Below are 26407 nucleotides of genomic sequence, written 5' to 3' on the forward strand. Positions count from 1 at the left end.
CAACTTCACATCTATATAAAGTCTGCAAGACAACAACCTAATGGTGAGTTCTTGTTCTTTTGTATAACACTACAATTCCTTGACATTCTGGCACCAAGAAAGGACCACAACATTTCGATCAATAAACAATAAATCTACCAAAGTCACCGACATGTTCTTCAACATGAAGGGCATTTCACTCCGGTCCATCAGCAGAACATCTCTAACTATGAAGTCCCTACCTTTTCACAATGTTGATCTACAGAGAGCTTTAATTCAATGCTCCATCGCCGCTCCTCGTATATCCTTCAACACACCTACCGGTATGGGTGGAAACTTCAGACAACCTCACTCAAGAAAGTATTGCAGCCCCAGCTATATAGCTCCTAAACCAAAAGAAACTCCAAAAACTGGCAATTCTTTCACGGGCATTGATAACTCTAACATTACCACCCGAAATCATGCTTACTACCAAAGATACAGCATTTCTGGCTTCTATCCCATAGTCTGCAATCCTCCACCACCAACCAAGGGACTTCCCAAAGAGGACGAACAGGCCAAGAAGACTGGTCCTAAACAAGAAGAAATCAAGGCCAAGAAGACTGGTCATGAACATACTTGTTCTGTCCACTCATACAGTCATGCTTACTACCAACAATTCAGCATTTCAGGCTTCTATCGCTTCAATAATAGTCCGGCAGATTCCAAACCCATCAAGAAACCTTCTACGGTGAAGCCCAAAGATAAACCCAAAGATGAACATGTCTGTTCTATCAGAACATGCAATCACGCCTACTATAGAACATTCAGTATCTCAGGCTTCTACCCTGCCCCAAGTAGTACATCCGCAAATCCTGAGTCGAGCAAGCCCACCTGCATCGCACCCAAGATCAGTATGGCCGAAGCTCTCGCTCTTGCTGCGGCTTTTATCCCATCTACTTCTTCTCATCAGAAGATAAATGAGAACATGGAGCATTTGAACTTAGAGCATGATATTAGCACATCCGCTCAGACAATTGAAGAGCTTGGTTTCGAGGCTCTTGGTATTACTGGATTCCAGGATGCACGAGATGATATGGAAGGAGAGAAGGATATGATGGAGGATGATGAAAACGACGGGGAAGCTATGGAGTTTAGAGAGGGAGGCCCTGGTCCTGTTCGTGCTGGTCTTTCTGCAGTCTGGCTTCTCCTCTCCCCGGTTTAATTTTAGGGTCTTGTTGTTAACGGGGGACTGAGGTAGTGTAGATGGAGTGAAGCAAAAAGGAGTGATATTTAGTCACAAGTAGAACCTCTGCAAATAACTTTATATCTGGTATTTCTATAGCGTAATAAACGCTTAATGATAGGAAGGTTGGGAATCAGGGGTATGGATGCTAACACGCTACGGAATGTTTGTTAATCTCTATTAGCAGATCAATATTCAGTCGATACCTTCAAATAATCAATAACATGAGTGATCAGAATGAATGTGATGCGTTATTTACAACCCTGAATACCTACTTACCGTCACCGTGTACCTACCCGAGTACCCCTTCATTTATTTGCGGGTATTGCGGAAAGGGGTTAACGTTCCGTAACCTTCCATACCCGATTTTTACCCCGCCTATTTCCGATGAAGAGAAACAGTTGAGAATATCAACACCAAGTGTCTAACGTTTGTTATCACAATTGATTTTTGTCTAAAACTTGTCTAATGCACCTTGAAAAGTCAAATCACAAAGAATGGGTTATTTCGGGCGATTAGTAGCTTCTTAATAATCAAGCTGCGGGATTTCGGAGCCTCTATATAAAGCACATCAAAAGCATTCCTTTCCTGTGTTTTCATTCCAGTATTAATCACATTTCATATCCAACCAAATCAATTCAAACTCAAAAAATCATGAGTATCACAATGAAAGCACTGCGGCTTATCCGCAATGATCCAGCAGCAGCACCTAAGTTGGTGCTCCAGAATGTCCCAAGACCTACATTGATACCAAACCACCTCATCATCAAAGTCCACGCTTCGGCAATTCATCCAAGCGACCTCCTCAATGCCAAAGGCGGTTTCCCATATACCACATTTCCCCGAATTCCCGGCCGAGATTTTTCGGGAATAGTGGTGGAAGGCCCATCTGACCGAATTGGTCAGGAAGTCTATGGTACCAGTGGAAACACAATCGCCTTCACCAAGGATGGATTCCAAGCCGAGTATTGTCTCGTTCCCGAAAATGCTGTCGCGCCGAAACCATCAAATCTCTCATTTACTCAGGCAGCTTGTGTTGGCGTTCCGTTTACGACTGCGAGCCTTGTTCTTTCGCGGGCACATGTCAAGAAAGACGAGTCGGTATTGGTGACGGGCGCAAATGGTGCTGTTGGCTCGGTAATAGTTCAATTGGCGAAGGGGATGGGCTGTCGGGTCATATCTGCTACTAGAAGCGATAAGGATGACGTCAATACTGCGAATGATCCAGAACTCAATGCCGTTGATAATTTAACGGACGGAAAAGGTGTGGATGTTGTGGCGGATACTGTGGGCCAACCTGCTCTTGTACAGGCTGCTGTCAATAAGCTTGCCAGAGGAGGTAGATTGGCGTTTATCGCATCACCAAGGGGTGGCGCTGATACGGGATTGACATTAGATATGTTGAGTTTCTATCGAGGGGAAAAGTCATTGGTAGGGTGCAATACATTGGCATATGGTGTCGAGGAACTTGCGGTTCAATTAAAAGAACTGACGAGTAAATTCGAAGAAGGGTCGTTGAAAGGGGCAGAAGAAGGATCATGGACAGAGGTTGGGATTGATAATGGTGTTGAAGCGTATGAAAAAGCATCGCAAACAAAGGGCGGGAAATTTGTGATTGTAATGAATTGAGATTCAAGATATTTAACCAAAAATTACACGGTACCGTGCAATCAATGTGAGCAAGGTTAAGTGTCGTCAGGGCCTCATGACCCCTATCATGAAGTCGAAGATCTGTCCTGCTAGGTCCAAAAATCCTCGACATCCAGATTGCCATTACCTCAAATTTTAACTTTCTGCATTCGTTCTAGATCCATGGAAGCATCCAAAAAATCGCTCAACAATTTTTTCTTTGTGTAAAACAATTCCAAAGCTTTCCAACAAATTACTCTGGGTTTGGAATATTTGCCGCCAGGTCTTGCAACATTCTGAATGACAAAATCGTCGAGTTTCACATCCATACAACGAGACAATTGGTAATACTGCTCGATTTTGTAACCATGGATGACTGAAGTTCTATGAGTACCAGAACATGAATCTGTCGATCTCTCATTAATACTTGATTACAGTTCCGACTCCGAACAATCAAACCCTAATCTGGAAAAAGCCTCCAGAGAGACGCAATATCGTGCAAAATCCTGCCGAGATGATGGTAATAATCTCTCTAATGAGCATGAGAATTAACTCAACTGGCTTTCTTATCTGAACAATGCTCGACTCACTTCCCGGGATACTAGGAGCCTGGTCGCGAACTTCCTATTCCCGATGATTGAAGTGAAACATATAGGTTCAGTTGAGCGTGTTGTAATTTGTACATCCATTTTTGGTAAGACAACTGCACTGGCATCCGAGGAATATATCGAGGTCATTATTAAAGGAAAATTAAAGAGTGATAGCTCAACTATTAAAAACTCCAGGTCCTTTCTCCCTCTTTACTCCACTCCACTTCGCAACCAACTAAGATTTCACCTCTAACCAGCCGCAACACACTTTGAAAGCTGATCATCACAATCACTAATTTCCACATCCGACAAATTCCCATTATTGATCGCATCCGCGCAAGCATTATGCTGAATTGCACATGACCTATCAACAGCATCCTCAATATCCGTAAATGAATTTCCGTTCACCGAGAATGGTCTGTCTGGATCGGTTGTAGTTTCGACATTTGGAGGTTGAATGCCTCCCACGGCCGCTGCGGTTCCGGTTGGGGCGGGACCTGTTGAGGCTGAAGAGACTAAAACCGTGGTGGTGTTGGCGGGAACGGCAGTCAAGGTTAATTGTGCGTTAATGTTGGGTGCGGTGGCGCCATTATTGGTGTTATTCTGGCGAGGGAAAAGTGCGAGAGAGGTGGGTACTGGAGCATTGTTCAAGTTGACAATCTCTCTGTTTAAAAGTCAATTTATACATCATTTGATATCCATTAGTGATGGCTTACGGAGATCGAGCAATATTACTCGCACGTGGTCCTAATGCACGACGATGCACATGACGAGATGTATAGCCAAATGCGCTGTCTGAAAATGCAAGACCGGCAAGTACGAAAGTTGAGATTGCTGTAAACTTCATGGTTATAATTGGGTAATAATGTTTAATTGACTGGGTCAAAGATAGTGTTTGCTATTCGTCCTGCGCGTGAAAAAAGAAAAATAAAGGAGATGTGTTACACGATCAACGTGGAAAGAATGTTTTGATATATGAAATGAATGTGTTGTCAACTTGGAGAAAGTGACCAAATTTGCGATCAGATGAAAATGATTAGAGAAAGTGGTTGATGAAGGGAGAAATGATGCTTCCCCGCAGATCGTATATATACGCCATTCTGGAGCACCGACATCAAGGCTTGGAAAAACTCCACTTGGATTTGCGTCCGAATCTTCTTGATCCGCCCTTAAGCCTCCCAACTTGTATTCCCAGAATTGTATCCGATTGGCTGTTTGTACAACACCTAACTTAAGCTTTGTTTCATAGGATAATTTTGTAACGGGAATGCTCACCTCAAGTTCTTTCCGAATATTCAAATTGATCTGATTCAGATATGATTGCGAATTTGGGATATACTAGTTGGTTTGGAAGTTAAAACAATCAGACGATTGAATTGGGGCTGTTATGCAATTGGGACTTCTACTAAACAGCGACGGAAGCAATGCGCGAGGTAAACCTTGGATCTTTGCAAACGGAGCAGGGGTAACCTCAGAATAGCGACTTTTCATCTTGTCACTGAGACTAACTTGAATCTTCTCCCATCCGAGCCGATTATCGTCTAAGCGGCATCGACATAGCTCACAGGGCTGACTACCCAGATATCTAGGAGAAACAAAAACGTACTTCAATTAGATCTACCCGCACCTCGCAGATCAGACATGAAAGATGACGCTACCATAAGCCTTTAAGACTGTGAATGGTATTATTGCTACGCATGATGAAGAATAAAGAAAAAACTTTCCATATAAGGCGAAACATGCGATAGCGGGCAGAGATGTGGTGGGAGGTCTGACCGCTAGCTTCACCAGCAAGACACTGAAACGGAATGAAGAATCTGAGGCCGGTGACGGCGCGACAGTAATCCGAATGCTCTGTGTGAAAATTGTGAAGTATGCGATGAATTTGATGCACCATATTAAGGTCGACTACATTGATGAAACATGCCCAGGTGGTTTGAGTTCAAACCTGATGGGATGCAGTAGTCATCCAACTTGTAGATAGGAAAATATGGTCTAGGTCTGCTAACTCATGAAATATCAGACTATCATCTGAATTTATTCAAAAGCAAAGACACACGAACTTCTTACAGTGAGAGTATCAAAAACAGCCAGAATAGCTTGAGGTTGGTGTAGATGGAGAGATGTCAGATGTCAAAGTTGTCAGTCCGGTCCGGTCCACAAACTGAGCATTGACCATGCATCTCTCGGTGAGACGGCCGCTAGCGCGACTCCACCTTACATGCTCTCTTCTCTTCAATCCAAGCATCCAAATGCCATTTCTACCTCAACATCAATTCCTCGAGAAATTCGAATACATCTACGAAATTCTGCACCTTGTCAAAATGTCTACTCATAGCAACATCAATCAGGATTTTAAATCCATTGAAATTTATGCTTCCCATTCATTTTCCTACTTGTTGAATCGATTGATCGATTAGAGCACATTACTTGAGCATTGGCAGTACAAAGTTGTAATTTTTCATGTAACCTATGAACATTCCAAATTGGAAACAGATGGGAGAGCAGGTGCTATAGTGAGTACAAGAGTCCTCAAGTGAGGCTATTCTCAATTAGTTGGCATATCGGCATTAGTTTCTTTTCCCAATAAGCACATATGCACAGCTCCATTACAATTCCATCAACCTTGGGTCATCATCTTCACAGTCCTGGTGGCTGGCAGCAAAGAAAGCAAACGAAAGCTTTTTTGGGATCATTAGTGTGCTTGTCAATCTGATATTCTATGGCTGATGGTATCCATAAATCTGGTGCCTTGACAATTGTCATTAGTTCAGCCCGTTGGGAGAACAACACATCGAATCTACAGAAGAGAGGCCGTATAATCTTGATGATAACGAAGCCAAAACTGCAAATTTGTTCATTCTCAACGTTCATCAATTTTAAATTTCGCTGCTTATCACTTGTAATTCGCTGCCTCTCACGCCGGTTTGGTAACATGAGATTATTGTATCATTTCAATATTCTACCAGTCGCAAACAATGGCTTCTTCAGTGCGCGACTGAAATAATAGTCATACCGAGGCCATCATGTACGGTCTTTGGTTTGAACTTCACAACAGTTACAGATGAAAATACGGCATCCGATCTTCACTCTACGCATTCTATACGGCCATTGTATCAAAACCTCAGTTATTTAAAGTTCTTCTTACATCTCCCTTTTCACAACATTCGATAATCTCGGAACTTCCACTTCATAAACGCCCACTTCAAGATCATCGACTTTCTAATCAAATAAATACCAAAATTTGTCGAATTACCATTTGAAAGCACGGCGTCTTCTTGATCCCCTTTACAATTGACTTCACTCTCGTCGCGAACCGATTTCTCTACTGGCAAATTTCATCTAATTCCAGCACTTTGGGCATATATCCTCGCCATGTCCTCCTGTCAACGTAGTACTAGAAGAAAAATTGCCAATGGCGGAAACCCTTCACCCATATCAAAACAGTCCAAACACTTTTCAAAGTAAGTCTCAGCGTGCTCACCCATGATCATTGCTAGTACCTATCATGTGAAATAAACTAACTTTGTTTCTTAACAGATTTCTTGGCGATGAACTTATCACCTTCCGAGTAGGTGATAAACTTAAGCCTATTCAAGTGCACAAAAATGTCATTTGCGAAAAGCTGGAAGTTTTCGACGCCATGCTCCGGGGTAACTTTAGTGAGGCAACCTCCAAGGTTATAGACTTACCAGAGGATAACTTCAACGCATTCGAGTTATTGGTCGAATGGTGTTATACAAATCGAATCAATATGGCAGATGAAAACACTTCCTATTCGTCCGTTAATACTAGAGTGGAGCTGTATTGTTTGGCTCATAAGTATTGTGCTTTGGTTCTACAAGACTTTGTTACGAATTACCTTATTACATGGTTCAGAATCAAGGACGGACATGTCAGACTTGTACAGCCACAATGGATTGCACGTATCGAGGAAACATTCTCAGCTTCATATGATGAATTAGGAGGTATAGAAGAGCTTCCAGGACCCTTGCGTTACTTCATCCGGTTTTTGAACTCGATGGTAGTGCTCGCATCTCAATCCAAACCCTCGAAGCTGGCAAAGTTGTATCTCGAACCTTTTCCTCCGGACCAACTGGAACATTGGGGAAGCTTATTTCCTGGAGTTCCAGTTGCCAACAATTATAAAATCAACCCATTGATTTCCGAACCACAAATTATCGAGAATTGGAACAGTTCATCAACAACCTGCTGCGAGTATCATAACCATATATCTTCGAAAATCCTTGAATGTCCAGTTTTCAAGGAAATCAGAGGAACAGCTAAATACTCACCTGATGCTTTTGTAGTCGTCGCAAACTACAAACGATTATTAGGAAGCATGAGAGTATTGGAGCGTATTAAGAACAATCGGAAGGTTACCACAGAACTGCTGCGTCTAACAGATGAAATTAATATGAAAGGCACGCCTTTTAATACAGCTCAGGCAAGTGCTGGTATGCTTGAACTATTTTATTTGGGTGTGTTTGCATTCGAAGATGACCAAGACGAGTCCCGCACCATAGAATTTAAAGAGGGCATGGGCATTCAACAACTATGAAGCCTAGCGACAAATATGGTTTATGCTTCTAAGAGCCCGAAGTCGCCAGATTAGACTAGCGAGAAACACAATAGATCTGTTGGGTGCATGGTCGCGCTTGTTAAAGGTTGCTGAGCTGGACAGCTAGATTGTCATGGATTGAGTGATTGGTAGCTTAATTAAATTTGAACAATTTCACAGCTGATCATTCTCTTGCATGTGGAGATCTCAACCATTCCTCGAGATTATATTTTATTTTAAGTGTGCAAACATGGTGACTCGATAGATAGAATGTCAACAACACTTTACGTGAGAATGTAAGAGTAATAGATAAATTTAGAGACTAATACTGCGTAGTCTTTTCACTGAGTATTTTAGGTTTTATTCCAATGTTCCTATCCTTTGTTAAATCGCCGACTTTCTCTCTCATTCTCACATATTTCTTCTTTCACACTGCTCATGAAGCCAAACTCGCCGCAGCCAAAACCAGCATTCCAAATTCATCCAACTGAGACAACCACCCATCTAATGTTCGATCCTCAGGCTTAGTTCGAGAAATTATCAGATCTCCATACGTAAGCTGTACTCCTCTCATTGAATTTGCATACTCATTTTCCCACGCTTCATTTGTAGTCGCTCTCCAGAGTTTGCGAGAACAGGGTAAAGTCATATACTGTAGGCGATTTTCGTTGCAGCGATATTCCGGGACTGAGGAAGAGACGTCAAAGAATAGGTCGATGAAGAACAGTGTTATAATTGTGCTGGGCATGATGTAGTCGAGTTAGCGAAACAAACTTCTACTGTGGTAGGTTTATCGTCAACTTGATATCGGAAACAGTTGAAATACTTACCGGCGTATGGATTCGGCCATTGCCCATTCTTTCCACGATGGAACACCCTCGTTTTGGAGGTCTTCTGCCAGGTGAGCAACGTGCATTGCAACTTTCTATCGTTTCATTAGTGTGACGGTACGAGAGCATCGCGAATATCAAGAATGCAGATGAGGTTTACTTACGATCATTGTGGAAATTAATGGAACATCAAAATTTGTTGCATTTTCATTATCTTCCGAAATTCGAAGGAGAAAATAAATCGTTATGGCTTGAAGCGCAGCGACGGAATCTTCAATGCTATATGTTTTATACTAGCATTTCCCTCATTCAGAGTACACCCAATTTAAAATTTATTTGTGAACAAACCTGGGCACATATTCTATCAATCTCCATCCTAATGCATCCCCAAATGAACAAAACATTATCCTTATTCTTTACACTTATCCGTTGTATGAGGGAAACACATGTAGCGAGCGGTGCTGGAAGCGTTTTACGGCTGTTGAAATGAGGATGGATAAATGGCGGAAGTCCATCGTCATTACTAGGGAGTAACATTGAGGGATATGTTGGTAAAGTGCATAGTATGTAACTTCTGTTCAAGGAAAATTGATTATTGGACAATTTTCGAGGTGCAAATGCTTTTGGGGCGCTGGGTACCGGTTGATTGTATAGTCTGTGATATGGACCACTATCTTTCGGTTGATAGTTCGCGAAAATAAGGGACGGATCCATTGGTAACAGTTGTGGGGAATATCTTGTAGGTTTGCTGAAAACTGAAATGTCCACATGTTCCGAAATAAATTCTTCAATGTCGAGGTTCCAGCTTTCATTCGGAATTTCGAGATACAAGGTATCCTCGGCGATAACATCCGAAATTTGCAATGGAATTGAAATCGTGCTGGCTTCATGGATATCCGGCAAGACCGGTGCAGTGCCGTCTTGCGACGACGATAAAATCAAAGATACTTCGTCGGTCTGATACGCACCAGTATCGGATTGATTATTTACTTCTGGCTCTAGAACCTTTCCTTTCGGTAACTGAGGTCCCTGATAGATACAGCCTAAGTTCTTCTTTAGACATCGTGAACAGCTTGGATGTATCAAATCGCATTGCGTCTTGGCTTTGGTACAAGCTGAGCAAGCACGCTTCCTTGATCTTATACCACCACGGGATTTGACTTTTTTGCAGTATGAGATATGACGAAGTTGTGATTTCTCTGCGTACTCAGTTTAATGTTTCTTGCAATCTTTGATAAAGGAGTTGACTCACTATTTCCACAATCTTTTTCACAGATACTACACGTGAATTTTTCACGGTGGAACTGGTTTGACTTCATATTTTGAAGAGTGACTTGAAGACAAAAGTGTAAGGAGAAAGATTGTGAAGCTTCGGAGAACTTTTGTAACCTTCGTCTATTGCACGGAGAATTTTGGTTCTCGGACATATGTTAGTAAGCAGGAAGGATTCACCGATTGTTAATCAAAGTGGGGGTCAGGGGTACGAAATAGGTCTAGGTAAGATGCAGATACACTCCCTATCACGAGTTTCGGTTAGAATCTGCAAATCAATTGTTTTGTAAAACCACTACTATCCTGTGCTAATCTTGCTAGTTTGATGTCATACTCGTGATGCTTTTCTTTAACATGACGATCCTACCACGGATGTCCGTGAATGCTTTCCAAGAAAATACCACATCAAGAGTTTCCCCCCTGTTATGAGATTATATATATCGGTCAGTAATTCTCTATTAATGTAACATATCATAAACACAAACACTCAACTCTTGAACACACACTATTTCAAAATGTCTCCAATCACGAATAATGAGGCAGCATGGATACCCACAGAGAAAGGCCAAGTAAAAGTAGGACCAGGACCAACACCTAGCCCCAGAGATAATGAAGTCGTCATCGAAGTAGCCTACGCAGCTGTCAACCCGACTGACTGGAAGGTCTGTTGATCTATTTATTCCCGTCTCTTCCGTCCAATTAACATTAATTCATTCCCTTAATAGATGCAAGACATCGCCTATTTCAGCATGCCCTATCCCTGGATCTTCGGTGCCGACGTCTCTGGCACCATTGTCCAACTTGGATCTGGCGTAGACCGTTTCAAGATTGGACAACGCGTGATAGGTCAATGCGATGGAATTCTCACACGAATTGTCCAAAACACTGCGTTCCAACGCTATGCTACCTGCAGCGAGATTCTCGTTTCTGTGGTTCCGGATGACATCCCACTCGCAAGTGCAGCAGTCCTTCCTCTTGCTACTTCCACGGCTGCTGCGGGACTTTTCAAAATCTTGGGAATGCCGCTTCCGGTGCTGGATCCAAAGCCGGTGGGAAAGACGATTTTGATCTGGGGTGGAAGTTCAAGTTGTGGTGCCTCGGCAATCCAGTAAGCGGATATATTTTTATTGTGCTATTGAGTAACTGATACCAAATTTTGAAGATTGGCAAATGCAGCAGGTTACACTGTTGTTACCACTGCCGGCACCCAAAACCACGAATTCGTCAAAAGCATTGGCGCAACCCATGCTTTTGACCATAAATCAACCACCGTTATACAAGACATCCTGGCGATTCTCCAAACAGGCGATGCCGTATTCGACTGCATCGCTCAAACTAACACACAACACGCTTGTGCCGAAATTGCTCATAAAATTGGTGCCAGCAAGTTTGCTGCTGTGTTACCACCTGTACCAAATGAGTATAATGTTGAGCCTGTTATGGGTATGTTTTATCTTTTACATTTCTAGATCTTCTTGAACTGACCTCATCCTTTAGTAAATGGTTTAGATGTAGGACTTGTAGATTTCGATATCGGGGATGCAGTATGGCGGAAATACGTACCGGAGGCATTGGCCAAGGGAAAGTACTTGGCCAAGCCAGACCCGGAAGTTCTTGAGGGCGGATTGGGAAGCGTGCAGGATGGGATTGATCTTCTTAGGAATGGCGTGTCGGCAAAGAAAGTTGTTATAGAGATTAGGAAGCAGACATGATGTTTGGATATTTCATTCTTGAGTTCACCGAGCAGCTTATCTCTTTCACTTTTGCCTTCTATAATTCTTTCAATATTTCAAATCATAACTAAATTAGAGGTATCGCGTTCAATATCATACATTGTATATTCATAAATCCAAAATTTAAAACGTCATTCACAATTCCTCCTCATGTACATTTATTCCTGCCTTCTTTTCCACATCCTTTTGTTCATCCACAATCTCTCCCGTCTTTTCTTCATAGTCTAAGAAAAGCCTGTCCGCAAAAGGGAATAAGGTCTTTCTTCTGGGAGCCGGCTTAATGTGCGCCATTCTCCAAATATTACCAGTAACATTCCTTCCCAAGGTCTCCACCACGGGTGTAAGAACGGGTAACGATGCAAACAAAGTTCCGTAGCAAACTGTCGCCGTAATCAAGGCAACAGACCAATATGGAAGGGAGGTATTGGCAGCCAATTGTACACATACTGTGCTACCTAGCGACCACCAAATCAAACCATGGATAAGGTAGATGGTGAAGATATGGGGGAAGAGCATCAACCAAAGTTTCATGGACAAGAAACATTGAACGAAGTAACAATTCTCGATGACGAATTGAAGACCGACGGCAAATATGATTCCATTGAAACGAGGGTTGAAATATTCCGGATATCCCGCGTTCGCTGTTTGGGCGATTGGAAGACCACTCTCGGGATCCGGATGAATACCTCGTTCTACGATAGGTAAGGAGAAACCTGTCCATGCAGTGATTAAATCGTTCGATAGTGCGGCAATGGCTAGCATGAAACCAACAACAATTCCGGTCCAGAGGACAAAAGCATGGTCTTTGAACCACTTTTTGTACTTGAAGGTGACGTCTAGATCGGTGTAAAGGACTCCAAACCAGAAAAATGTGCCCCAACTTTGAGCATACCAATGGTTAATAATACAGAATGCATAGTAGCACATACGCTTCCAAGGTGTTTTGATCTCTCTGACCACGATGCATCCCAAAAGTGTGATCCAAGAACCTTCAATTTGAACCGGGATGGTCCACAAAACACCCGTGCAGTAGTTGTAGGTGATCAGTGGCGCTGCATTAGGAAGCAAGTACACCAGCTCAAGGATCTCAGAGATGTAATGAGCGAAATCTGTATATGCCACAGCATAGGGCCATGTTGTCCAACTGATACTGGGGAGGTATTCTAGATACGTGAGAGCTCCCACATCGATCAAAAAGTACTCAAGCATAGCACACGCCGCGATCGGAATCATGACACGGAACGTTCTTCCCGTCGTCTTCTCGGCTATGCTTCCAAGATCACCAGTACGTAGATAACGACTGATAAGAAAGCGAGTGGATGTAATGAAGAAAAGTCCAAGAAGAATTTGATTGAGGAGATATGATCCAATGGTCTTTCGAATCATGATCTCATAGCTATAGTGCTCAAAGGCACCGACCATACCCATTGCTGGAGAAAATGTGAATATAAAATGAATCAGAGTCACCAAAAGGGTTGCGATCGATATAAGCCCTGCCAAATAATCAATTCGCTTGGTGGGTGCCGTCCGAGCGTTGATGGGTGCAGCTGGGAAAGCAATTGGAGCTGGAACTTCTGAAGCAGTATGATTAGGGGGTGCTGGTCTAGAATTCTCAGTTTCATTAACTTTGGTGATATCTGGCATCGAACAGTCCTTCTTTTCTGATGTTTCTACTGGATTTGTACTATAGATGAACGAATTGTGCGGAGTATCACCGTCTAAATTTGGTCGGCCGTCTTTGCCGAAGAACAACGAACTTTGGGGCGTTATAGCCATCGAATGATTGGGGGTATCGTTGAAACTGTAGAGTCTATTCTGTGAAGCTGACGGCGATATAGGATCGTTTAAAGTAAACCCACTCATGTTTGAGGTAGAATGCTGCCGAGATGCCGCGAATGGACTATTGTTCGACACACGTGTGGTTTCCTGATTGACCATATCTTTGAGGGTGAGTGTTGAAGATCCAGGCGTGAAGCCAGCCTTCGTTATTCCGAGATCATCTTTCGGATTTTTCAGATCCATAGACGAAGCTCTCGTGGACATTGTTGGAGTCGTATCCGATGACGAGAGAGATTTGGAGTTGGAAATTTGGGGTGGAAGACGGTAACAACTATGTACTTTTGGTTCCTTGGGAGTCTTGGAGTCCTTCGTCGGCCATCTCTGAAAAGTGACGTTGCAAAGTAACAGCACAGTCAGAGCAACAGAACAGGAAAGGCAAATGTAAGCAAAAGTTCGGACCCCACTCTCATGGTGTGTGGCCTTCCATCTTGTGATAGAGTCCACCCCGAATGCAGTGTAACCACGTAATGAAGTATCGTCCATCAAGCATGCATCTGTAACCGTGCATCTCGTATCAAATTCTTCGTGCTGCTCCTTTGTCATGATTGACGAGTTGAAAAATGATCGGGTCCATCCGAGGTTGGCTGTGGTGTTTCTCGTGGGCGGTCCAGCCGTGAAATATGAATCACCATTCGACCAAAGCTTGAACAATAGAGGCGATGGAGTGATCGGAAACCTTTTGCTGCTTATATTTTTGGTTGATACTGAGCGAGCTAGAACATTCCCGATATAGAATTGCACGGTATCTTTGGTCCAATCCATGCGAACTTCAGTGAAGTCCCAAGGATTAATTTCTGGACTGTAGGTGGCATTGTTGGTCAATGTACTGAAATTGAGCCCGTATACACGATTTGGAAACTCGTCTGCAAGCAAAGTATTGATCCACGCATCTGTAGGCTTTTGAGCGTTCAAACTGTTGATCTGGATATTTTGTGTCTCGTTGTACTTAAGAAGCATTGACATGCCGGTACCTCCAGTCCAAGCTTGAGCTGGACGAATGGTCGATCTGAAGGAACCATATTGAATGTCAGATCTTAAAGTTCTGATCGCGCCACCTTTGACGAGATGTTCAGAGGTTGGCGGATTGATTGTAAATTCCAACGATGACGAGTTTCTAATGCCAGTAGATGTCGAGTTTGTGATCTGGACATTGGACGGATCGGCACCTGAACGGTACTGTGCATTCCAGCTCTTCTCGTACTTGTTTTCATATTCTTGATTCTGGAATACCTCAGACGGGAATGCGGTCGTTTCGTTGAAGTAAACAATCAAGAAGTCGGTAAATAGGTTCTCTGTCGCCGGATCATAATAACCACAAGAGCAATTTGAAGTTGAATCTGCTCCGACGTTTGCTATTAGACTCAGGGCGAAACCGACGAAGCAAAGAGTAAGATAACGCATCCTGATTAAAGGATGGAGAATGAAAAACGAAGAATCAGGATAGAAGAGGATGCCGACCTGTAATGATTCTTTGAAATAATGCAAGAACTCTACGCACTTTTCATCTTGATAACAGGGCTGTTGATAAGACCAATCAGCTTGTCTAGATCGAGACGTTCATTCTGCAGGGAGCTCCCAAAGTGGACAAACTAGTGCATGGAACTACCAGTACGTTTCTTGAGCATTCGGGCTGATCAATGGATCACAATTAGTCTCAAATTCAGTATATTAAAAATGACGGCAAGCACCAAGTCCGCTGCTTATCCTCTGAGTGGCCAAGGCCTGCATGCAGATCCCAGAAGCACGTCCTATCCAGCACTTGGGTACACGTTCCAAGTCAGTAGTCAGCTGATTCAGCTCAAAGCTCCACAACGCATGAAGTTTTTCTTTATTTTCGAACTAGTCTGGTTTTCTGGGATTTTATTGCTTTGGTTTGCGCTGCGACGGCATTGACTTGCTTCTCCAGATTCGCAAAGATCTTCAGCAGCAGAAACTTCGGCTATATGTCATCTTTCAATGTATATCCTCTTCCCCTTTACTCATGCTGCCAGAAAGTATACGACTCCGCCGCTAAGAAAACCATGTTAGTCCTTTTGTGGTTTACCATCTTGTGGTGTGTGCATCTAGCTTCGGAGTTGCATACTTTCTAGCAGCACAAGTACCAGTACAACACATTGAAATGAGCTGGTCGCCTTGGAATCTGAGATTCGCCTTCGTGGATATTTTTAATCTATGGTAGCGGTCGATCCAGTGCTTCTTTTTTAATTTTCATGCGTGAGATCTATTCATGTCGAGTTTCAGCATGTATGCTTATTCTAAAGCCACATATGCCAGTACAGCATCGAGATTCGAAGATGTCGGGGTTGATACCATGGAAACTCGTGGACATCCACTTTCAGGGGCAGCAGGAATTGAGAATCTAGAGGGACGATTGTGGATTCATACATGGTGATGTGGGATATGTTGGGGGCAGGAAGATGCGAAAGTTGGAAAATGAAATTACATTGCAATCGATTTTCACCGCCTTCTGAAAGTGGATTAGCTTAATCACGACGGACAAACTCTCTTGGCGCGTTGCGGCTCCTTTACTTACCGATGAACTTATCTATACTTTTTCCTACTCCCACGCTCAAAGCCACGCGTTATGTTATCGTCAAAATATTCATCCGACGATATCCCTCATTCAGAAGGTAGAATTCGATGGTCTTTACGAATTCGATGAGTCGCCCATTTACACCACACGGGGTCGGACATTCGGTTATTGTTCTCATAGGAACAGCTCAGCATCACGGTGGGCCTTGGATGAAAGATCTACACCTACCCATGCCTTGCGATTACAGAATTGGAAATCTTCAAAGTTGAAGTCCACTTCTCTAATACATACAATCATGGGTCAGTATTTCTTGGCATTAGTCTCTTCGAAAGAAAACGTGTGTGCATGCAACGCTCCGAGAGTGTCCCGCTGCTGGAGTCTAGAGGGCAGACCGCGCCGTCAGCGGATGCTGATCTTGCTTGTTTTATGCCTCTGTGTTCGTCGCAAATTTGATAAGGTGCTATCACTGTTACCGCATGAATTGCCTGAGCTGGCCCATCTTATCTCTTAGTCAAGTTGACAAGGAGCTAAGTCAACTTTCAATGCCGGAAAGGCTAGTGCGAAGCTGTAGCTTGGGCTCAAGCTGATGGCATCTGTATCTTGCCATTATGTTATTATGTTATATCCAATCCTTGGACGCTCCTATGTAGAGACCCTCGAAGTCGTAAACCCACTGTACTATCTTTATTGATTCTTTGATCTACCTTCTTACTCCTGGTGGTGTCTCTGTTCGTTCTTTTCTATAACTTCACAAAGTACCAGCCATTGCATCCACTGTCTACTTACCTCACTTCGACAAAATGGGGGCCTTCGACAACGGAACGCTTGCAATTGAAGAACTTCCAACATACAGCAGCCCTCCACCCTTCACCCCCGAGCGTGATGGCTCTCCAAGCTCATCTATGAGCAGGACATGCAAAGATGCGCTTGTGACCATTCACGATGCTCCAACACAATCCAGCATTGACGAAAAACAGAATGTCCGGTTCTCTCTTCAAGATGAACTTGTGACTTCCCCAAGTTGCGCAAAAGATACTAAAGCACCAACCTCTATCTCCATCCGCAATACCTTTGGAAGATGCTCGAATTTTATACACGACTGGACGCCTTTTCTGCTTGTCAGCTCCTATTTTGTTTCATCTATTTTTGCATATATGCTCTTTCCCACAAAACTCTTAGAGGTTTTCTGGTTCATATATAATTTCACAAATTTTATCATTGCTGCGTCTACAGCACTAGAAGCATTTATGAGCATGGAACCATGTCGAGAGGCTCGGCTTACTGTTACGAAAGCCGCCGCAAGGGGCTGGAAGTTCCCTACACCAGATGATGACCTATTGATCGTGGACATTGTCATTGTCGCATATCTTCCAAATGAACAAGACATCATAATGGATCGAATAAACTATGCGTGTCAGAAGTTGGAGTATCCAGTTGACAAAATTCGCATAAATATTGTTTACAACACACCTTCTCCAATTCAACCTCTCGAGGAAGAAATGTGGGAAGCGACCGCCAAATATCCGCAGCTTCGAATCATCAAGGTTGAAGGCTCTACATCGAAAGCTGACAACCTCAATTACTATCTCAGTCTAGATACCGGCTCTGATATCACTGCTATATATGACTGTGACCACTACATACATCCCCATAGCCCTCGATGGGCGATTGAACGTTTCATCAAGGAGAAAGGGAAGGTTGATATCGTGCAAGGCCGATGCATCGTTTTCAACACAGGTGCTTCGTTTCTCACTAGTCTCATCAGCATAGAATTTGACAAGATTTATGCCGTCTCACATCCTGGAAGGGCAACCATCTGGGGTTTTGGTCTATTCACAGGATCCAATGGATACTGGAGAACATCACTTCTTCGAGATGTAAAGATGGACGAGAACATGCTCACTGAAGACATTGACTCTGCTCTTCGAACTGTGGGCCGAGGATGTAATATTGTTCACGACCTAAATGTTGTGTCATATGAATTGGCACCTACAACTTTTGGAGCGTTCTGGAAACAGCGTCTGAGATGGGCACAAGGATGGGCGCAGTAAGTTTCTATTTCCCCAAAATCGTTTTCTTGATCGGCGATACTGACTCCTGCAACAGGGCAAGCTTGAAACATTCAATTTTGACCTTCAATCGAGCCAAGGAAGGAAAGAGAATCTTCACAACACGATTTGGACTGCTCAATCTGTTACTCATTCGTGAGCTCAGTTATTACTTGGTTACTCAATTTGCTTGCTTGGTAGCAAGCTTCATTTTTCTCAATTTCCCCTTGACTCCAGCAGCGTTCTGGAAGACTGTTTTCTTCCAATATCCAGTTTCTGAGTGGTTCTTTTTCGTTAGGTAAGATTTCCATACCCACTCATTGATTTCATTACTAATTTGATCAACAGCATTTTCTGTTTGATTGGCACTCTCTGGGTCACCAATCAAGTTAAATCTGAGTTTGCGTCACGATGGATGATCATCAAGTTCTCGATTGCCTATCCATTTTATCTGCTATTTTTGGCCACCATAGGTCTTTATGGACATGCCCGGCAGTTGACTAAATATTCGTCTTGGAACCCTACAGCGAGAACGTAGACGATGTGAATAACTTTATGAATTTGTATATACATTTTAATTGGAGAGTTTCTTGACGGCACTTAGGGAGGAAAATTTAGAACATAGAGATGCATAGGCTTCAATGCCTGCTAAAAGTTTATATTGTTTTGCCAATCTGCTTATCAAAACTCTGAGTGTGCTATTGTTGTCTTTGCCGCCGGAATTTCTGTTTCTTCAAAATCTTGTGAAATGCTTCACGTGCCAAGATATTTCCGCGTATGTACCCCTGATGTTATTCACTACTTGTGAGGGCGATGAGGTGATGAGATAATTTGGATATAACTCCTCCACCCCTACAGAAATCAGTGGAACTTGGAACTTGGTAGCAACGACATGGATATTGATAGCGAACTTTCCCATATTCATTTTCCATCCTGTTTATGTGAGTCTAAGCTTATTGTTTAAGGCCTAGTCGTCACAGTTTGAAAAGGTTTTCCTTTTCGATATTAAATGATCGACATAACCGGCTATCATACCTCCGTATTCCCTGCAATCTTCATTAAATCCGAAAAACATCATTTTCACTAAATTCTCACATACCACTATTCTAAAAATGAATCTGCCGTTCGAAGATAAGATAACGTGCGAGTGACGAAAATACCATGTGCGCGAAAAAGAAAGAACACCCCAAGATGTGTACTCCTTTCCCCATCCCACATAAAAAAGAAAAATCAAGATCTTGAATCTAAAGATTCACACGAACACACAGGAGCTCTTAGTTTACTATACATTTCTAAGAATAGTCTTTTGGAGATCACATTGATACTACCACATAGGATCAAAATCTCGGCGCGTTGACTTAAATGTACAGTTGAGTTGTTGTGTGTACATCAATGTACCTTCTAGACTTGACAGACTGAGATAACCTTCACCGTACACTGCCACAAATGTGATTCATGGGGAAAGTCACCTTACCCACAAGCCAGAGTAAGTGATTGGAGGAAATTCTTACGTGAGTAGCCCCTTTCCAAATTTTGATTTGGTTTGATTGGAGATCATGCCAAATCCGGCGACCCACGCGAGCTATCCCACAATACACTTTTTCACGTTTCTGATAGCGTATCTCAGCTTGTCCAGTTTAGACGGCAGATGTCAAGAGGTTCCCTAAAGGGATTCGGGGACCACCTCTGGAGTATCGGACAAAGTATCATTCAAAGCGGATGGCGTGCTAAACCAGGGAGTTATCACTAATCCTGATAGAAATCAATAAAATACTGCCGTATATCAACCTTATATCATGTACTTTTGGAAACTTTCAGGAAGATTAGAATTTTCCTTTATCAAAAAAGTAACCCCTGCTATCATATCATCCCTATCCCGGTACATGAGAGGTTCTGTGAACTAGATGGGTACCTTGAATCTTAAGATTGCGTAAATATTCATCTAGAAGAAAGTAAATTCCGACTCTCAGACGGTGATATCACATATAAATGATGTTTGATATATGCAATATCTTTATCTGATTCAAAATTCTCCGGATTTTTGGCATCCATTCACCGGATAACCTCCCGGCTCTCGACCCCATGGGCGCTGTGTCGCAGCAGCATTACTCGTGCGCCAGAATTTAGCCACATATGCAACGTACTGAGGCCGATTTGAATCATTTGGCACAAACCCCAAAAATAAATTTCTGCCTAATGAAAAAAGAAATTTTAGAATCTGTATAGTGTGTTTTTAGAAATTCTATAAAGAAGAATAGAATTCAATCTTATTGGAGATTTTTTGTAATAAAAATGATATTATTGAATAGTCCTTAGAGTTAACTATATTTATTTGTTTTTAAAATTCATTTTGAAACTTTTTATAGGAAATGTACTAATATTTAAAATCTATTTCTAAATAGTTTTCCTTTTTGTGCATAGACCACTCTAATATAAGCGAAATAAGCTTAGTAATAATTTCTTATCTCAAGCTCGATCTCGAGCTTATCTCGCTCAAACTATATAATTAATAAGCAGAAATTCCTTATCACGCTTATCTTAAGCCCGAACTCGAGCTTATCTCGCTTAAATTATATGACTAATACTACTCCCAATTAGTATATATAATATTAATATAAGTATTCAATTCAATACATAACCTCAAAGAAATCAATAAAATAAAAGAAAAAGAGAAAATCCTATTAATTAGAATTAAAGGAATCGATTGATATAATTATTTTTGAATTATCTCAAAAATTGAAATTTATATCTAATATAGAAATATTCTAATAAATTTTAAAAAAAGATTAAATTTCAATATTTAATCTCTTATTCTTCAAATACTATTGAATTGAATATAAATTTCAATTTTTGAAATAATTTAAAAAGAATTATATCAATCGATTTCTTTAATTCTAATTAATAGGATTTTATCTTTTTCTTCTATTTAATCAATTCCTTTAAAGTTATATACTGAATTGAATACTTCAATATAAAAACACACCACTAAATTCTAAATACGATTTAAGCTCAAACAAAAATCTATTTTTGGGGTTTATGTCAAATGATTCAAATTGGCCTCAGTAAACGCCCAAATGTGATTTGAGGAACTGACAGCCTCACGTCAGGGTCTGCCATGCGGTGTGCCGGAAGCCCCTGGAAGCTGGGTGGATCCAGTGCCGGGGCTAGCGGCGCTAAGCTTTGGTCTATCCGGCGTCAGGTATCCACTAGGCCGAGATAGCTATAGTGGAGTGGCAGAATCCAAAAAGACCTTGACATCTTCAGGAAGTGGAGTGGCAGAATCCAAAAGGATATCGATATCTTGAAGATCGTGATAATGCACTTCAACAGAAAATTCCTGTTACGCTATGCCCTCGGAACTATACCGGTAGGTCTCTCTTTTAGAACAAACGTGGAGGAATGTCTCATCATGACACGGCACGGCATCACCAAAGTGGCAGCTGCAAAGTTGATACTGCCAACGCAAAATATTGATGGGGCAGACGTCACAAAAAGACGGAAAAAAAAAGTGCTGAGAAGGACCGAGGGGATCGGCAAGTGTGAAGAGCAAGTCTTGGTATCGAAGTCCGGTGAGGCTGGTGAAATCTCTGGAGACATAATTCCCCATATCCACATCGAAAGTGCAAGAGATCTTTAACATCCCTCTCCATCCAAAATCTGGGACAGTTCGACGGCGAAATTGGTATTCGATATGGCTTTCACCCAATTGACACCTGTGAAGGAGTTCTACCAAGAGCCTACCCTTCACCAGATTCCTTCCCAGTCTCACTTTGTCGGTCTCAGAGGATTTCTAGTTATCCAATCTTTTCTATGGACATTTCTGAATACCCTCGTTCCCACAGCCGTCACCGGTACCCCCAATTCCGATGGCCCTGTATATCAGGAGATGCTCCGAAAGGTAGTCTCCGTTCTCTTCTGGAATGAATCTCTGATCTATTCAGCATTCATTCTCATCTCTGCGCGCACAATCTGCACACCATTCCTAAACAAACCCTCGAACGATTTCGTCGCATCATCATCTTTCCGCCGAGGCTTACGTCTCTGGTTCCCTTCTGCATTTTCCCTCGCTATCATATACATCGTTTTCACCTGTATTGGAACGTCGTATATCGATGAGTTCAAGACCGCTACGAACAATACTACCATCGATACTCCCTACATGATCCCGAATGCTCTTGCATACTTTAACTCGGTCTTCATTCTCTTCTGGACGAATAAGAAATTCGACCTCCAAGCAGCAAACTATGCTTTTCCCTCGCAAACTCTTTGGGTTATCTCCGTCCTCTTCCAACAAAGCTATACGGTCTACATGACGATGGTCATCATTCCCTATGTGCGAAAGTCATGGAGAGTCAAGGCTTTCATTGGATTCATTGCTACCGCATGGTGGGTTGATAGTTGGGCTTGGTATTCAATTACTGGTCTCTTATTGGCTGATATGAGCATCAATATGAATTTCCAAATGCGTGCCCGTGCGGGAATTCCGCTAGGAACTTGGAGAGGCAGAAAGTGGAGAATGCCCGTCTGGCCATTGTATACCATTCTTACCTTGGCAGGTTTGATCATGATGTATATTTGGGCAGCATGGAGACCCCAAGATGTTTACAAGGAGGTCAGAATCCATACCGGCGAGTACTCGACTGGTGGATTAAATGATGTGGTAATGGAGCCCGGCACTCCGATGGCCAGAGATGATAATTATCTATTCTTGCTTGGAACCTTCCTGATCTTGGAGACCTGGAGTTTCCCACAAGCGGTTTTCCGCAATCCATTCCTAATGTATTTGGGTAGACGATCCCTCAGTAAGTCTCATTCACTATTTCCTCTTCGTGGCGCCAAAGCTAACAATCAATAGGCTGGTTTCTTGTACAGAGCATCATCATTTACTCCGTGGGCATTAAACTCTTCACCCATCTCACAGAAACAAGAAACGCATCATTTGAAGCAGCAACCACAGCTTGTTTCTTTGTATGCTTGTTGACGGTCACTCCAAGCGCGGAAATATTCTATCGATTGATAGATTTTCCCTCTCAAGCATTTGCTAGAGTCACTTTTGACTGGATTAGAAAGTAGATGAAAGAGATGGTTTCCCATTTATATTTTTGTAGATGAGCTAGACGTTTTTATGTATTATGTATCATATACCATGTATAGTATGAATTGGTTATATCCCTTAGTGTTTTGGACCCTGCGAAAGATCATTTATTGTTGCAAAGTATCTTGCATGTTAAAAGAGATTGTATTTGACATGATATTTGATGATACATGGTGTGTAGTCCTATGTGATTATGTGATTTTGATCTCTCTGACAACGGGGAGAGATACATCTCTTATCACCACAACCTCAACTTTTACTTCCTGCCACATTACACATTAAAGGTATCTCTCTCTTCCACATTCCTTTTTCCACTTCTCTCTTCCTATCAACTCGACTGAATCGACTTGGTCCTGATAATTTCCTTACTAAACTCCTCAATGATATGTCTCAACCTCTCCGTGGCCTCGGGATCAATATCCTCCGCATCAGTAGGCATATCTTCCATGGCCTTGAAGTCTTCAGAATCCAACTCCAGCACCGTACCATTAATATTGTCCCCCTCACCAACCACCTTCGAGGGATCATTAGACCAATTCATCTCCAGCCACTTCTGATCGGGGCGAAAATTTTGATTGCCCTTACGATGGAGGTGACATCTGAATTTATGGTGCCACATGAATTTGAGGCCGGAACCACGATGCCAGCGGTGGTTCCAATCGGTGTAAACCCACGATCTTTCGTTGGCGAAAATTGTGGCGGATTCGGGCCAGTATCCGTGGCAGAAGAGATGGTTTGCGGTTTCTTCGTCCATGTCTTCGGTTTTTTCCCGGAGTGTTCTGCAGGTTTCGAAGTTCTTTCCTTCAAGGTCCGGTTGCATCACTCGGCGGTGTACGAGTCCGTCTCGAAGTGATTTATCAGGCCACTTGAGTCGTTGTCCACAAACCATGTTAAGATAGCGGGTAAGGGGAGGCATTTCGCGGGTTTGCTAGAATTGAGGTTAGCGGATGAATTCAAAATTGGGATTCTTGACTTACTTCTGGACAATGCTGTTGAAACATTTCCCAAACACGAGCTTTTCCTTTTCCTCCTCCTCCCCAATCCGTGGAACCAAATCCCATATTCATATTAATCAAGTGTTGTTCAGTATCGAGACCTCTATAGTCCTGGCCACTGAAACATGGGAAGTTCAAAGACTTTGTCGGCTTATCGGAGATTATGTTGGTGCGGGACAAAGATACAGAAAGAATGAGGGCTGATCTGTTTTCTGCGCCGAATGTAAATTCTTTGCCATTGACGTAATCCATCTGGGGTTTTCTGAGCCTTTTCAGTTCTTTGTAGTTTTCCCAAGAGTCTCTCTTGATATTTTCTATATCGAACCCGTGCTTGGGGAGCTTTTCGATGCCGATGAGTTTCTTTTCATGATTTCCAGAGTCCAGCATCGTGTAACAGTTGACTTGACACAATGTATCAGGCGCATCTTCAGGACAGAATCTATCTGCGGCAAATTTCGCATCGAAGCATCTTGTCTGAACAGTGTCTCGAAACATTTTGGGTTGGCACTTCATGTAACATTTGTTGCTAGCCCAACCAGCAGAAATTAAATAACCTGAGATCGTTTGGCTAAACTTTTGAGCTTCCGCGGAGATGTCAACACGGTCGAGTCGGTGAACCATCTCATCATAATTGGCGTTCAACATCCAATCGCTCATCTTCAGATCCAAATCTACTTCCCCATGTCCATTGAGCGCTCTGAAGACGCCACTAATGTCTTTGATATATTGCTTCATGATTTCACTTATGTGATATTTGGAGTCGCTGATACGAGTCATAGTATCGCTTCCATCAGCAGCCTGACCATCTATGTGGCCACAGTAAAGGTCACTCGTATATGTCATACTTGTGAGGCGCAAGAATTCGAGAGAATCATCTCCGTCATTGCCTGCTCCAAACTTTTTATACTTGTAGTCATGCTCCATTGGTAATGTAAAATCTATAATCTGTCTGACCATACTGAGAATGTAAAACGGCTCAGCCTTTTCGAACTTAGTGGCAACATTCCCCCATTTACCTTCAAAGCCGGTCGCTTTTGTCAAACTCAACATGAGGAATTTTTCCGTGAATTGATATGTCATATCGATAAAAAAGGTTTTGATCTTGCATTGGAGAATTGCTTTGCTGTTGCCTTGCTTGGTAAAGTCTACGATGATAGTGTCGATTCTTGGCAGCACAAAATCCTGGGCGCGTTTGAGCGCGTTCTGACAGTTGTTAGTACCAAGGAATGTTGAGCAATCATGAATAGACTTACTAGTGTGTGAGATGCAGTGCGGAAGGTCATGTAGTAGCTCATAGCGGCCCAGTATCTTCCCTGAGCTTCTTCGAGCCTCTTGTCCCGAGGCATTTCCGGTTCCGTGGCATCCACAAATTGCAAGATCTTCAGAGGACTTGGCAATGAAGAGCAACCATTGTCGGGATCACAAAACCAGTGAGGCATGCCGAGCTTTTCCTCTCCGTACCGAGCCGAGAGACTCTTCGCACTAGCAGTGTCCTGCAGTGCCAAAGCTTCCCAATCTTTGTATTTCTGGACCCAATCGGGGATCTTGTTCATATTATCTTTAATCATTTTGAAGCTTCCATTATTAGCTATTAACACCAGTTCATTAGGTTTCCATTCTCCAGTTCTCTCTACGGTGCTGACACTATCATCTGCAGCGACCGAAGGGACGATGGCTGATGCATTTCCTTCTGTAATGCTGAGCCTGCCATTCACGATCGCAGAAAAGACAAGATTCGGGGCCCATGCCCCGATAATGAGCAATCGTGAAAGACCCTTCATGTGTATTGATCACAAGAGCGGATATGTTTGATGTTGGGTTGGGAATTGAAGTTTGAAAATAACGAACATAGAGAATCAAGCAAATCTTAGTATGATATTACAGACAATGTGTCCTATATAAACAAAAATGTATTCTTAGCTTCCTAAAATCGGAGCCGAAAATTACGGGAGGAAATGGAGTACATATATAGATCTTTTTGAAGTAGAAAATAGTGTGAATTTAAATGTGACTTGAACCTCCATGACGGGTGCCGAGAACGATCTAAATTAGATTTAAGGAGTGAACTAGAGAGAGTC

The 26407-nt window shown here is 42.5% G+C and overlaps 10 protein-coding genes across 10 annotated transcripts; 6 read left to right on the top strand and 4 right to left on the bottom strand.

The window, feature by feature from the left end:
- Positions 1–163: 163 nt before the first annotated feature.
- On the top strand, positions 164–1183 carry EAE98_002778 (uncharacterized protein; the record flags this gene model as incomplete). Its single annotated transcript, XM_038950398.1, has 1 exon — positions 164–1183. The coding sequence occupies one exon, from the start codon at positions 164–166 to the stop codon at positions 1181–1183; it is 1020 nt and encodes a 339-aa protein (XP_038812927.1).
- Positions 1184–1858: 675 nt separating this feature from the next.
- On the top strand, positions 1859–2833 carry EAE98_002779 (uncharacterized protein; the record flags this gene model as incomplete). Its single annotated transcript, XM_038950399.1, has 1 exon — positions 1859–2833. One exon carries the CDS (start codon positions 1859–1861, stop codon positions 2831–2833), a length of 975 nt encoding a protein of 324 aa, XP_038812928.1.
- Positions 2834–3672: 839 nt separating this feature from the next.
- Positions 3673–4270, bottom strand: EAE98_002780 (uncharacterized protein; the record flags this gene model as incomplete). The annotated part of the gene is made up of 2 exons (XM_038950400.1): positions 3673–4087; positions 4140–4270. The coding sequence occupies 2 exons, from the start codon at positions 4268–4270 to the stop codon at positions 3673–3675; spliced, it is 546 nt and encodes a 181-aa protein (XP_038812929.1).
- Positions 4271–6798: 2528 nt separating this feature from the next.
- On the top strand, positions 6799–7984 carry EAE98_002781 (uncharacterized protein; the record flags this gene model as incomplete). Its single annotated transcript, XM_038950401.1, has 2 exons — positions 6799–6887; positions 6964–7984. The coding sequence occupies 2 exons, from the start codon at positions 6799–6801 to the stop codon at positions 7982–7984; spliced, it is 1110 nt and encodes a 369-aa protein (XP_038812930.1).
- A 436-nt stretch (positions 7985–8420) lies between these two features.
- Positions 8421–10133, bottom strand: EAE98_002782 (uncharacterized protein; the record flags this gene model as incomplete). Its single annotated transcript, XM_038950402.1, has 5 exons — positions 8421–8724; positions 8815–8909; positions 8979–9107; positions 9163–10013; positions 10067–10133. The coding sequence occupies 5 exons, from the start codon at positions 10131–10133 to the stop codon at positions 8421–8423; spliced, it is 1446 nt and encodes a 481-aa protein (XP_038812931.1).
- Positions 10134–10601: 468 nt separating this feature from the next.
- On the top strand, positions 10602–11798 carry EAE98_002783 (uncharacterized protein; the record flags this gene model as incomplete). The annotated part of the gene is made up of 4 exons (XM_038950403.1): positions 10602–10748; positions 10812–11194; positions 11249–11529; positions 11584–11798. 4 exons carry the CDS (start codon positions 10602–10604, stop codon positions 11796–11798), a joined length of 1026 nt encoding a protein of 341 aa, XP_038812932.1.
- A 156-nt stretch (positions 11799–11954) lies between these two features.
- On the bottom strand, positions 11955–15059 carry EAE98_002784 (uncharacterized protein; the record flags this gene model as incomplete). Its single annotated transcript, XM_038950404.1, has 1 exon — positions 11955–15059. One exon carries the CDS (start codon positions 15057–15059, stop codon positions 11955–11957), a length of 3105 nt encoding a protein of 1034 aa, XP_038812933.1.
- A 1932-nt stretch (positions 15060–16991) lies between these two features.
- On the top strand, positions 16992–18777 carry EAE98_002785 (uncharacterized protein; the record flags this gene model as incomplete). The annotated part of the gene is made up of 3 exons (XM_038950405.1): positions 16992–18238; positions 18298–18537; positions 18588–18777. 3 exons carry the CDS (start codon positions 16992–16994, stop codon positions 18775–18777), a joined length of 1677 nt encoding a protein of 558 aa, XP_038812934.1.
- A 3153-nt stretch (positions 18778–21930) lies between these two features.
- EAE98_002786 (uncharacterized protein) lies at positions 21931–23312 on the top strand (the record flags this gene model as incomplete). The annotated part of the gene is made up of 2 exons (XM_038950406.1): positions 21931–23041; positions 23095–23312. The coding sequence occupies 2 exons, from the start codon at positions 21931–21933 to the stop codon at positions 23310–23312; spliced, it is 1329 nt and encodes a 442-aa protein (XP_038812935.1).
- A 350-nt stretch (positions 23313–23662) lies between these two features.
- Positions 23663–26110, bottom strand: EAE98_002787 (uncharacterized protein; the record flags this gene model as incomplete). The annotated part of the gene is made up of 3 exons (XM_038950407.1): positions 23663–24262; positions 24312–25532; positions 25583–26110. The coding sequence occupies 3 exons, from the start codon at positions 26108–26110 to the stop codon at positions 23663–23665; spliced, it is 2349 nt and encodes a 782-aa protein (XP_038812936.1).
- Positions 26111–26407: the final 297 nt, after the last annotated feature.

This window comes from Botrytis deweyae (assembly GCF_014898535.1).
Source record: "Botrytis deweyae strain B1 chromosome Unknown BDEW_005, whole genome shotgun sequence".
In the NCBI taxonomy this organism is placed as follows: Eukaryota; Fungi; Ascomycota; class Leotiomycetes; order Helotiales; family Sclerotiniaceae; genus Botrytis; species Botrytis deweyae.